Below are 13559 nucleotides of genomic sequence, written 5' to 3'. Positions count from 1 at the left end.
TGGGAGATTGTTGCCATGGTTTATGACGGGTACGTTAAAAATCCTATTAACCCATTACGTATATAACTAAATAAGACCAACATTTTTCAAAAATAGAAATCTAAAGTTTGGCTCTTAAATACATATTTAGTTGCCTAAGGATGAGATTTGCCAAAGTGCCTAACTCACTTAGGAGCACAAGTCACAAATTACACATCTTGTTGGTTTGCCCAGCTCCCATTTTTTAAAATACACAGTTATATGGTGTTTTAGAGTGAGGGCTGTGTTTTCATTATGTACTTTGTGAGCATATGCACTCATGCATGATGATTTGGAGAACAAAATCAGCAAGAGAAAAGTTGGAAATGGAACTGGTGTGAAGTGAAATAAAGGAGTGTCTAGATGAATAAGAGGTAAGGATGGGGGGGGCGAGGGGGGAGAACAGATGAAGGAAAAAGGTCAAAAATGGCTTGAGCCAAGGTGAGAATCTGGAAGATATAAACAAATGAAATGGTGAGAGCAAATAAGTTTGATGTACAAATGACTTTATATTGAGAACTCTTTGGAAATCAGACCATGTAGCTATGATCTTATTACCAAAATAAAGGAAAGTGTACAGTGAGGAAGGAGAGCTCACATAAATCTCCCCTTTTTCTGCAAGTCTTGAATCTGACCTGGGAGTAGGACTTTATTATCAAGTCTCTGTAAAGCATCATGCACCATTATTAATATTTACCAATAATAATAATTTTTGACATAGTCACCCTCCTCATCTACTGTTATGTGAGATACAACAGCTGTGGTGCTGGAGTAAGTTCTGTGTAGCCTTAGGTGGAGAAGACATGGCCTTCAACTTGAGGACCAAGTACTCGCAAGAAAATCCCAAACCCCAAAAGTCCCTACTCATATAGGGAAATCAGGGAAGGAACAAGGAGCAAAAAGTTTATCCCAGCTTCTTAACTACCAAGGAGCACTGCATGTCTATTGAAACAACAATGAAACCACAGGATCTCAAAATTATGTATTGACATTGCCAAAGAGTTAATCATATTTTTAAGAGCAACTATCTTTCCCACTCTTCGCTGGATATTGATAACTAGTGAAATTTGTTTGAGGTCTCACTGTCTTCCACTCGTTTCTGTTATTAAACAGGGAGATGAATTCTTTAAAATGACCTTGTTAATACTTTTTTTTAATAGTAGGTCCTTCACATGTAGTACCACAGAATGCTTTATGATGACATGCAGAAAGATATCAGATAACATAGTTTGATCCAGGGACGTGAAAGGAGAAAATATCACATAAAGATGGAGTTGAGTAAGAGAAAAAGGCTGACTTGGCTAAATATGTGTTCTTGCAGATTAATAACTACAGTCAGTGGAGAATTGAAGAATCTGCTAATATGGAAAGGGGAGCCGGGTTTAGCACAGGTTAAAGTAACCATGAAGGTTTTAAGGTGAAGCTTTAAGAGGAAGTGACTCAGTGGCTGAGGAGGGCATTCCAGAAAGGAATTAGCAAAACAACCGAAATTTTAACATCCAACTAGGAAGAGTCATCAAGGGTGAGAGAGAGAGGAGGTCAATACTGGAGGATCAGAGGAGGCAGGCAGGGAAGCAGATGAATATAATAAAAAAAATAAAAAATTGTCCAGTTTGAGCCACTGATCCAATTCCAAATCATCTACTGATGGAAAATGTTAAAGAAAGTAGTGTTTATGTAGGGAGGGTGGGAGGAACACCTGACCTTGCTTAACTATGGGTGACATGCAATAAGTTGTCAAGTAGGACAGGATAGTTAAAATCCCTTTAGGTTTATGTAATCAACATAATTGCTGAATTTCAGCGCAATGAGGCTGTGACAATTTGGCCTTATCTACAGTAAAGCTCTGGATGTTGCTACCACTGGTGAAACTGAACTAGTTGTAGCAAGTAGGTAATTTTTTCAAGATTTCCTTAGTGTGAAGAAAGAAAAGGAGTACTTGTGGCACCTTAGAGACTAACAAATTTATTTGAGCATAGCTTTCGTGAGCTACAGCTCACTTCATCGGAGTTCTGAACGAACCAGATGATAAATAACAGATAACTGCCTCATTGAATCACATTGCAGAAATCCTTAATCATTAAGATATTTTAAAAAGTTGCCTTAAAACTAATTCAAAATCAGTTTGTCCTTTCATGAATGATGTGTGGCAGGTGTGTAAAATTTTCATAGAGGTTTCACTGTCAGTTTAAAAAGCATATTCAAAAGAAATAATCTCCTTATTTACAAGACAAATAGCAGCTTATATTAAAAGAGAAATAATTGCAAAATTATTGAAAAGTAAATCAGTTTTTTATTTCAGCTAAGAATGAAATACAATACACACTTTCACTTCTTTCAGAGTAACAGCCGTGTTAGTCTGTATTCGCAAAAAGAAAAGGAGTACTTGTGGCACCTAAGAGACTAACCAATTTATTTGAGCATGAGGTTTCCTGAGCTACTAGTCAGTTTCAAGTACACTTCAATTTGAGTTCTCATGTACTAGCAGAATACTGCAATGTGTGAGTTTCAAATTTAGCAGGGTATGTTTTTATTTACTCCTCCCCCCGCAAAAAAAACCTCACCCCTGTTTCCATTGCTATTAAAATCACATTTCTAGTGCTCTTTTGTTTTGTAAAAGTTTATTTCCAAACAGCCTATATTTTGGGCCATGTTTGCTTTGTATTATTCCTTATAAGAAAGAGGGCCAATAAGACTATGTAGCTGCTCTTTGCTACAACTATGTCTGGTCCAGTTTTAGGTAGTGTTGTTGTAAGCCATGGTGGTCCTAGAATATTAGAGAGACACATAATATCTTTTATTGGACCAACTTCTGTTGGTGAAAAAGATAAGCTTGAATGGTCCCTTGAAATATGTATTAACTACTTATGCTAAACAGTAGGTTCCATCTTGTATTTAACCGTGACAAGGGTGATCAGAAAGCAAGTGTGAAAAATCGGGACGGTGGCCAGGGGTAATAGGTGCCTATATAACACAAAGTTCTGAATATTAAGACTGTCCCTATAAAATCAGGCCATCTGGTCATCCTAGCTATGGTACTAAGTGCCCCAGACCTGAAGAAGAGCTCTGTGTAAGCTGGAAAACTTGTCTCTCTCACCAACAGAAGTTGGTCCAATAAAAGATATTACCTCACTTTGTCTCTCTAACCGTCCAGTTTTAACCAGTCCAAGTGAGGAGTTCCCACAGTTTCCCCTGGCAACAGGGGGATTCTGGTCCTGTCACAAACTTCTTCCCTGCACTCGCACTAAATTTTACCTGCCTAGTGTCATTCTTCTGCTCTCCCTTTCAAGGTGACATGAGCCTGAATACACGCGTTCCTTCGCCCCCTCTGGGTGGCGATACAGAAAGGTGAGGAGGAACGGCAAAGCCAGAGCCGCCCCCACCCCGGAGGGAAACGGGCCTGCTTGGAGGCCCCAGCGCTGGCTGTGAACGTTGGAAGAATGCGGCAGCAATGTGAGGAATCTGCGGCTGGCGCAGCCTGTGAGCCGAGAGACCGTTTTAACCCGACAAACCGCAGGGGCGCCCCGTGCCCACGTGGGTGGGTTGGGGGGCAGGAAGACCCCCTCCCCCCGCCCCATAAGAGGCGGCTGGCACGTCTTTTAAACAAGCCCCTCCCCAGCCACGCCTGGGCAGAGCGGATCGCAGCCCCCGCTCCCCCCGAGCTGATGGGAGCAGGGGACCCCCTGACGCTGAATCGGGCCGGACGAAGCAGCACCACCAGCTACCGTCCTAGCGACCGTGCACCTGCAGCCCTTGTTGTTATGATGTCACTTACCCCGTGCTAGGAGCGGCGCTGCCCCTGGCCCCCTGCTCGCTGGGCGGGTCCGGGGGGAGACAGACAGACTCCCCCAGCTGCAGCACCGCCCAGCCGGGGTCCCCGGGACCCGTGCTCCCCCCCCCGCCTCCGGTGCGCATGCGCACGTCAGCGGGCTCGGCTGGGAGGGCGGTTGTTTCCCGGCACGCCCCGCGCGGCTCCCTGCTCCTCCCCTCCGCCCCCCCGCAGTGGGTGGGTGTGAGATGGATCGGAGATTGTAATGGCGGCCGGCGGCGGCTCGGCGCTGCTCTGACACCCGGATACTGCTCGGCGCAGCCTCCCCCTCCTCCCCGGGCCCGTCCCGCCCCCTCCTTCTCTCTCCCCCCCCCCAGCCAGCGTCGCTGCCCCACGCCCCTGCCCCAAGCGGGACGACGAGGAGGAGGAGGGCTCCCCGCAGACAATGGACGAGCACCCCGGAGTCGGAGGCGGGATGGCGGCCGCTCCGAGACCGCAGCAGCCACCGCCGCCGCAGCCAGGGGGGAATATGAATGTGCAGCCTGGTGCGGGCTGCGTGGGGGCCGGAGGCGGGCAGCAGCCTCAGGTCCCGGCGGCCGCGGCGGGTCAGGACGCGGGGGACCGCGCGGAGCTGTCCCGACCCCAGCACTACACCATCCCGGGGATCCTGCACTACATCCAGCATGAGTGGGCCCGCTTCGAGATGGAGAGGGCGCACTGGGAGGTGGAGCGGGCCGAGCTCCAGGTAGGCTCCGCGGTGGGACCGGCTCCAGCTACGCGGGGGGCTGGGCTCCGGGGGCGGGGAGCGAATGGGCCGAGCTCTGGGTGCGGGAGAGGTTGCGGGGCCCTCGTCAATGGAGCTTGCCAGTCCCCGAGGCCGCCTGCGCGGGACGGTACCTGTCCAAGGTGTGCCAGGCGAGGCGAGGCGACGTCCCTTGTCGGTGAGGCGGGTGGAGGCGCAGCCCCTCACGGCCCGAGCTGAGCTCCTGTCCCCGGGGCAGCCATTTTAGTTTCTAGTATGGCGCCCGCCTGGGCTCTTGGTTCCGGAGCCAACCTTGTTGTACAGGCCTCCCCCCCCTCAGCTCGCCGGTCCCGGTGGCGATCGGGCGCTGCCTCCCCGCAGGGGCACTGGCGCTCCCGGGGAGAGGAAGACGCGCTCTGACAGCTGCAATAACCTTCCCGAACGCAGGCACTTGGGGGCTGCCAGGGCCTGCCCCTCGGGGCCGGCTGTCTCTACAGCTCTGGCTGCGGGTCACTGGGAGCAAGAGCCCCCAAGCCTGCAAGAGCTCAACCCTCCCCCAAACCCTGGCAGTAAGGTGCTGGGGATCCTACCTCCCCGGAAAGGGGGAGACTCGGGCCAGGGCCTAAGTAAAGGAGCTTCCCAGTGACTGAGGCATGGAATAAATCTGGACTCCCCAACCCTTGGAGACGTTATCAACCAAACAGCTGAGGTCAGTCGGGACTAGTACTGCCTTAAAAGGTGTAGTTGTAGGTGTGTGTTTATCATGAGTAAAAGATAAGAAACTGAACAAATCTTTCAAAGTGGGTGCAGGTATGGTGTTTGATTCTCATTCCAGTAGAGTTTGTTGTAAATCTTTCCTGCTTTGAGTAACTTAAGTAATAGGTACAGTTTTATTCCTACATACAGATGTAACTAAGTATCTATGTTATCAAATATTCAGAATTAGGTTGTGTGCTATAATTGGGACACTCATATATAAATGAATACATGTATAGCTGAATAATCAATCATTTTATATAGGATAAAATGTTGAGGGGGGTCAACAAGCATGCGGATCAATGGGATCCAGTGGATATAGTGTACTTAGATTTTCAGAAAGCCTTTGACAAGGTCCCTCACCAAAGGCTCTTATGCAAAGTAAGTTGCCACAGGGTAAGAGGGAAGGTGCTCTCATGGATTGGTAACTGGTTAAAAGATAGGAAACAAAGGGTAGGTATAAATTATCAGCTCTCAGAATGGAGAGAGGTAAATAGTTGTGTCCCCCAGGGATCTGTTCTGGGCCCAGTCCTATTCAACATACTCATAAATCATCTAGAAAAAGGGGTACACAGTGAGGTGGCAAAATTTGCAGATGATACAAAATTACTAAAGATAGTGAAAACTCAGGCAGATTGCAAAGAGCTACAAAAGGATCTCCCAAAACTGTGTGACTGGGCAACAAAATGGCAGATGAAATTTAATGTTGATAAATGCAAAGTAATGTACATTGGAACGCATAATCCCAGCTATACATATAAAATGATGCGGTCTAAATTAGCCATTACCACTCAAGAAGGAGATCTTGGAGTCATTGTGGATAGTTCTCTGAAAACATCCATTCAACGTGCAGCAGCAGTCAAAAAAGCAAACAAAATGCTGGGAATAATTAAGAAAGGGATAGATAATAGGACAGAAAATATCATGTTGCCTCTATATAAATCCATGATACGCCCACATCTTGAATACTGTGTACAGATCTGGTCGCCCCATCTCAAAAAGGATATATTGGAATTGGAAAAGGTTCAGAAAAGGGCAACAAAAATGATTGGGGTATGGAACGGTTTCCATATGAGGAGAGATTAATAAGACTGGGACTTTTCAGCTTGGAAAAGAGATGGCTAAGGGGAGATATGAATGAGGTCTGTAAGATCATGACTGGTGTAGAGAAAGTAAATAAGGAAGTGTTATTTACTCCTCATAACACAAGAACTAGGGGTCACCAAATGAAATTAAAAGGCAGCAGGTTTAAAACAAATAAAAGGAAGTATTTCTTCACACAATACACAGTCAGCCCGTGGAACTCCTTGCCAGAGGATGTTGTGAAGGCCAAGACCATAACAGGGTTAAAAAAAGAAAGATGAAATTCATGGAGGATAGGTCCATCAATGGCTATTAGCCAGGATGGGTAGGAATGGTATCCCTAGCCTTTGTTTGTCAGGAGTTGGGAATGAGTGACAGGGGATGGATCACTTGATGATTACCTGTACTGTTAATTCCCTCTGGGGCACCTGGCACTGGCCACTGTTGGAAGACAGGATACTGGGCTAGATGGACCTTTGGTCTGACGCAGTAGGGCCATTCTTATGCTCTTATAACAATTCAGAGAATGGTGTGGCAAACTTTTACATGCCCACAAAAATATATCATACACATCTAATTATATCCTGTAAACAACAGTGATTGAGTGCATTCACTGTTTTGGAACACTGTGCCATAAAGTATTACCATAAAAAATTCACAATACTATAAATCACAACAGAAATTTCCTACTTGTGATTATATAAAGCGTTTAATCGTCAAAAGAGACCAGGGTATCCGAGCTTGGTCAGTTTATCATATCACCAGGCTTCTCAATCCTGATGTAAAGAGAACAGCATATATTTTGTACTGTATTGGTTGTATTACTGTCCAATTGAAAATGTTCCGCTATTTACATCACTTACTGTAATCAGCTTTTGTGATCTGTTTGCTTCTAAAATCAGTTTGGAGACACTGACTTTCATTTCCTGAGGTAAGAATATCTAGGGTCAGTTGCATGGCATTTTCAGTAGAAGACACTTGCCTATGCATCTGGTTTCCTCTGGGGTTTCATCACTGCTCATATTTATATTTTAATAAAATAGTTGTTTGCAGCATTTCAGCAACTAAAATTGTCTCAAAACATTTTACTTCTATAAAGGTATATTGTGTTACTATAGCTTGACATCACACCATACTGTAAATATAAAACTGGTTTAAATTTTTAAAGCTATATCAGACTGAAAATACAGTATTGCTGTTGACTTGTGTTTGATCTCTAGATGTCATGTTGATGAGCACTACAGGAATCTTTGGATATCATATATATGGGAGCATATATCCTGTAGCTTAGTATTTTAGGTAGCCTGAACCCGAGGATAGTATTCTAATGTCATAACTCAAGTGGTGAAGTCATAAGCAGTGAAAACAGCCCTCATTTAGCAACCCTAACACTGCATTTATGCGTGTTAGTGGTCCCATAGAAACCAGTGAGAGTACTCCACAAAACTCAGTAACTCTTTAGAGAACTGAGGTCTGATATGTCGAAGTTGAAACACTTATTTTAATAACATGAAATACATGTATATAACTGGTTTCAGAGGAACAGCCGTGTTAGTCTGTATTCGCAAAAAGAAAAGGAATACTTGTGGCACCTTAGAGACTAACCAATTTATTTGAGCATGAGCTTTCGTGAGCTACAGCTCACTTCATCAGATGAAGTGAGCTGTAGCTCACGAAAGCTCATGCTCAAATAAATTGGTTAGTCTCTAAGGTGCCACAAGTATTCCTTTTCTTTTTATGTATATAACTGTAATATGAAACTGTATAGCATAAGAATTGGATTTCTTAGATGCAAGTCACTCTTGTGTGTGATTTCTTCTTCTTTGCAACATTACAGTACATTTTGTTAACTTTTTTTAGTGTTTTTCAGTTTAGTGGTTCCTTCCCACTTCAGTCAACTTAATATTAGTGATCCTTTGCAAATGGCACTTTATAAAAATAAATTAAAACCAAATGACGCCATAAGATTGGCACATACTATCTGTGTAGTTGGTTGAATTTACTGTAATTCTTTGTGTTTCTGGGGAATCCAGGAACTTTCTCACCAGCAAAATGAAATTAATATGCTCTTTGTTTCATGTTCTGTTGTATAAATAGAGGCAAAGGGATGGTCTTCCCCATCTGCTGAGGGTGCTCTGCAAGTGACAGATAATGGGGACATGCAAACAGAGAGGAGACTAACAGTGCTACCCCACTCTTTTTTGTTAATGTAATATGAAGATATAAAACTTCTGGCCCACTTGATCTGCATGGCTACTGGATAAGTGCTCTGTAGAATAAAAGTTTTAATTTAAAAAAATTGTTTTCAATCCTTATATTTCATACAATAACTCTCTGGTATTTGGTCACAACTCTTTGGAGGTGAAACAATGTTGTACTGTCTTAGGCCATGTTTATACTACAAAATTAAGTCAAACTAACTTATGTCGGCATACAGCTGCCGCAGTAATTACATTGTTTGTGCGTGTCTGCGCTTTGCTCCTTGTGTTGGCAGTGTGCGATCTGACCAGGAGCGCTTGTACTGATTATACTGTCAGCATGGGGCATCGTGGAATGGCTTTTGAAAGCCTGAAACAGTTGATTATAAGCAATACAGTGTCTACCCTGAGACTGCATCGATCTAACTACGTCAATGTTGATTGCGCCTCTTTTGGAGGTAGAGTTAAGTCGGTGTAGCAGGGCAGTTACGGTGGCGGGAGCGAAATTTTAATGTAGACGCTTCAATAGTTAGGTCAATGTAAGCTGCCTAGCGTCAACCTAACTCTGTAATGTAGATCGGGCTTCAGCGTTAAACAGCACTGAGGGGACTGAGCCACCTCATTAATTTAAATGAAGAGTTAACTCTGAAGCTTACTGGTGGATAATGTTTTAAATGCCATAATTTCAGATAATTTAGGTGCATTTATACATCTAATTTGTGCATGGAGGTACTGCAATTGTACATGTAAGTTGGGTGCTTGCATGTATAAATGTCAAAGTAAATGGGAGAAATGGTGTTCATCCTAAAAGTATCCTGAATACCTCAGAAGCTTCATTAACAATGTTAGTAGTTGCTATATAAGGACCATATTCTGTCTTCAATAAGTGTGCAAATGTCCCAGTGTTATTAACTGGACATCTGCTGTGGGTTAAGGGGAGTATATAACTTCAGCTGTAACCATAGACCGTAATTAAAAATGTAATTCTGCCCTTTCCAGAGAATGAATTTGATATGGATGGATATTAGGTTGGGACAAAGTTCAGTCTCTTGCACTATACTCAGTCCCCTTTGGCTAACTAGTGTTGATGGACTGCAGATGGAATTATATCAAACCCTTGACCAGAGGATGTAAGATGTCTGAGATGAGAAATCTGTGCCTCTGGGAATATGTCCCCTCCTTCACTTAACGAAACAGTGGTTTTTATTTTATTTTATTTATTTAAGTGTTGGAGATATTGGAGAGGGAAAAGATGAAGATATACTGAAGGAAGTGAGGGTCAGGGAGGGAAGAGAGACAAAGCTGTGTCATAGGGAAGAGGGATGAAAAAAACATGTACAATCCAAGGCTGTAGTCATGCAATCTGATCCACATGGGCACCTGTTGAAATCAGTGGGGCTCCACATGAACACAAGGGTTTGCAAGCTGATCTGCTTATGTAGAATTGGGGTCTAGCTGTTAGTTTGACTTTAGAAAGAAAAAAAGCAATACAACTGTAAAATTAAATTAAATTCCTCTTGGGCTTTTAATTTTCAAATTTAGTTGAGAAGATCTTACAAGAAAAAATACAACTAATTGTAGCCTGTACTTCTGATAGTTTTATAAAGCGTAAGGAATGAATGAGAAATATTTTATACACTAAATACTTTTATTTATCAGAATGCATACAGTTCAGTGCTCCAGAATGATAACCATTGTTCTGGTTAATGTGTTTATTTTTCTGACATGACTTTTGCAGTACTGAGTTCAGTTCATACGTTAGTTGCAAAATGTCCATTTACAAATCCAGATACATGATAACAAAATGTTCCCAGAAATATAACCTTTTTAATTATTTTTCAGCTGTGTAGCATGCAAATTTGGTTGCTAAGTTGATTAAAAGGAAAACTGGATTTTGCTTGCATATAATCAGTTATATAGATGCACCTTTTTAACAAAGCATTCATTACTGAAAGGGTTATAAAATTATGAATGCTGGGAACTTAATAAAGACTGCTAACAATGGGATGTATATTTTTTTAAACTGTAACAGGACACATCTTTCAAACCAAGTTAAAAGAGATGAACATTTTAAATAATTGCTAATTTTGTGTGTGTGTGTATATATATATATATATATATATATATATAAAAACTCTGGGTAATCTGTTCTGGGTGTGTGTGTGGATTGTATGTGTGTAAAATTTTATATGATGAGTTGGATGACTTTTAGTTTCAGAGTGCAGATACCTAATATTGCAACAGCATGTTTCAACACTTGCAAAGTGTGGCAATAATTACTTGCTGTAATATGTTGTTGCACACACCTGTCTCTGGTCTGTTACAAAGTTGAACAAGGAGATGATATCGGGAAAGCTGGTACCTTTTATGGGCAGAGAAAAATCTTGTAGTAGGGAAGACATCTTCACTTACTGTGTTTAATATATGTTTTAATACCTTTTGGCAAGTGAATAACTTCATTCTTTTGAGGCAACATGGGAGATACAGGAAGTAGTGAGGAATGTAGAAGGTGCAGTATCACTGACCAATAAAATAGCACTTAAATGTTTTAAGCTTTTGAAATATAATTGAGATGCTCTTCAGCAACTATTTCTGTTTATACAGCAGAACTAAACGGTCTGGTTTGTGTACTGTGGGATTTATTTTAACTTCTTTTATGGGGTGAATTCTCACACAATACTTGTGATAGTTGTAAGTAGGAACACAATTATGAGATGCACACAGTATATTAAAGCTAAGCTTTATATATTTGATGTATTTTATAAGATTGCTGTTTGAGATGGTATATAGCTGACATTGCTTATGTTTCTAACTAATTTACTTAATTGGTTGTGTAGCTAAGAGTTAATGTCTCTTCTAAAATCGGGAACGTAAGATTATAATAACTTTTAATGCTGTGTTTAGAAAAAGAGAGAGAAAAATTTAAACAGTGGCAAACCTAGGCTGAAGCAAATTGCATAAAGATCATTTATTTTTATGTCATTGTTTGAAAGTACCTGTGTTCACCAGCATTTGAGAGTAATGCAGTCATCCTCAATGCTTAACTTATCCACACTAACCATTACATGTTCTATTATAGTTGATATGACAAAGCACAACCCATATGTAGTAATGTTTTACCAAATTTGAAATTCCAGGTTAAAATGCATTGTTCTTAAAAGATTGAAATCTCCTTAAGGAACCATTATTTTTTTTTATAAATAGTACTACACGTAGTCGCTACTATGTTTTTGGTATAAGAGAGTTACAGGAAAATACAAGCTTTTATTTAATATTAGTATTACTTTCCCCCAAATCTATGGGGGAGACCAGCGCAAATTATGTGGACATGCACAGTTTGGAATACCCAATTGAGAGTTTGTTTGTTTTTTTGGATAGTCTTAGTAAGTGAAGCCCCTGTCATCATGGATTTTGCAGAAGTTCTGTTACCAGCAAAGCCAGAGGCCAATGGCCTCTGTCAGAAAGACCTTTGGGAACAGTGATGGCATAGTATTTACCAGAGGAGGTTTTTACCAGGTAAAATTATGGAAAAACTAGTTAATCCCTGTTCACAGCATTTTCTGCTTTAAAAACTGTTTCATTAATGCATACCATATTACACTTAGTTTTAGTTACATATTCAAGTTGTGGTTACATAAGGCAGTAGATTAATAGAATAATTTAGGGTTGTACAAATAAAAACTTAAATCTGTGGTGGGCGTCATACTAATATGTAATTATAATACTGAACATGGGAATGTCTATTTTGGTTCAGTATTTTCTCAAGGAAGTGATACGTATGACTTGTTTGTTTTTAATATTCTATAACAAAAGTAAAAAAAAAAAAAAATTCAGTTATATGAAAATGATAGTAATGCAGAATTGTAGGCTACCAGGCCAGGTCCATTTGGCCATGCAGCATTCTGGCAAAAGACCAGCTTTGATGTAGTGGATAGACTGAACCTATACCTCAATTTTGAATGGATGTATCCAAAGTTTGAAAAGATTCATTCTATGTTTGTTGAACTTGCTGGACACTGATGCAGTTATTTTCCCCCGTTTCCTGGTTTGAACTGTTTTTAAGCCAGTATTTACCTGCACCCTGTCCTAATCTAGTTTTCTCAGGGAAATTGCCAACCCTCCCTGGGAACCTGCTCGATAAGGACTAGAATGCCTGACTTCCTGTGTGTCTCTGGGCAAATCCTGTCTCCCTAATGGCAGCATTATCAGGACACTTGGGTGAAATTCATGGAGTTTCCACCACTTCTTGTAGGAGTAACCTGTGTAGGGAAGTATTTAACCATCAGTGAGGAGTCATTAATTGTAGCTCTTTCACAGGAATTTGTCATTAGAGACAAGTACAAAAATGAGAAGTGTGAAACTTGACGCATTTGAAGATAATTAGAATAAGCAGGCTTTAGATGGTGATGGTTCTGCAGCTTACACAGATGTACTATTAATATTCTGTGATTTATTCCTTTGTTCCTAAGTATAGATTTTTAGGATGACAATAAGGTTTTGACATTGTGGGGCCCTGCTGTTCCTGTTTTCATCGGCTCCCTTAACCTTTTTTCTTCTTTGCTTTACCAGCTTATTTGGTTTTTGAATTGTTTTTAGTTGTTCTCTAACAATGTTCACTTTAAAAAAATGAATTTCTCACCGTGTATAGTCTGAGGTATGGACTCCTTTAATGGTAATTGGATAACTAAGCTTATCTGCACAAGGAAATTGACAGGCATAGCTATTCTAGTGTAGCTCCCTTGTGAGTATTGTTCCAGAATAAAGTTACAGAGTGGAGTCATTTTTCTGGAATAAAATCACTTTTATACTGGAACAGTTATATCAGAATAGCTGTGCCAGTCAATTCCCCTGTATAAAAAAGGGCGTAAGAAAGAATGTGCATGGTAGGTGAAGGTTTGGGTGTCCCTTAACTTGTAAATTTCTCTGGTTGCTAAGAAAATCATGTACAGCAGTAATACATACCTCTCTGTCACCCTTTGCTTCCACCATGTAT

The 13559-nt window shown here is 41.5% G+C and overlaps 2 protein-coding genes across 19 annotated transcripts in view; one reads left to right on the top strand and one right to left on the bottom strand.

The window, feature by feature from the left end:
- The window catches only part of AP4S1 (adaptor related protein complex 4 subunit sigma 1), a 42381-nt gene extending 37563 nt beyond the window's left edge, over window positions 1-4818 (bottom strand). For 3 of the 12 annotated variants that reach the window (XM_048852409.2, XM_048852410.2, XM_048852411.2), the window contains exon 1: window positions 3794-3930. Coding sequence is in view for 2 of the 12 variants with exons in the window: in XM_075129746.1 (XP_074985847.1) it covers window positions 3794-3933 (140 nt within the window). In the remaining 10 variants the exon portion in view is untranslated. Of the gene's footprint in view, window positions 1-3793; window positions 3940-4684 lie in introns of those variants that run through there. The other 9 variants (XM_048852415.2, XM_048852418.2, XM_048852405.2 and 6 more) reach the window with 6 other exon arrangements.
- STRN3 (striatin 3) overlaps window positions 4029-13559 on the top strand; it is a 96680-nt gene continuing 87149 nt past the window's right edge. For 6 of the 7 annotated variants that reach the window (XM_048852390.2, XM_048852389.2, XM_048852387.2 and 3 more), the window contains exon 1: window positions 4029-4532. In XM_048852390.2, coding sequence (XP_048708347.2) covers window positions 4233-4532 — 300 coding nt within the window. In that variant the 5' untranslated portion in view covers window positions 4029-4232. Of the gene's footprint in view, window positions 4533-5100; window positions 5239-13559 lie in introns of those variants that run through there. The other variant, XM_048852391.2, reaches the window with a different exon arrangement.

Source organism: Caretta caretta, chromosome 6, assembly GCF_965140235.1.
Source record: "Caretta caretta isolate rCarCar2 chromosome 6, rCarCar1.hap1, whole genome shotgun sequence".
Classification (NCBI taxonomy): domain Eukaryota; kingdom Metazoa; phylum Chordata; order Testudines; family Cheloniidae; genus Caretta; species Caretta caretta.
Note: the sequence above shows the minus strand (reverse complement) of the source record. Positions and strands in the feature narration are given on the sequence as shown.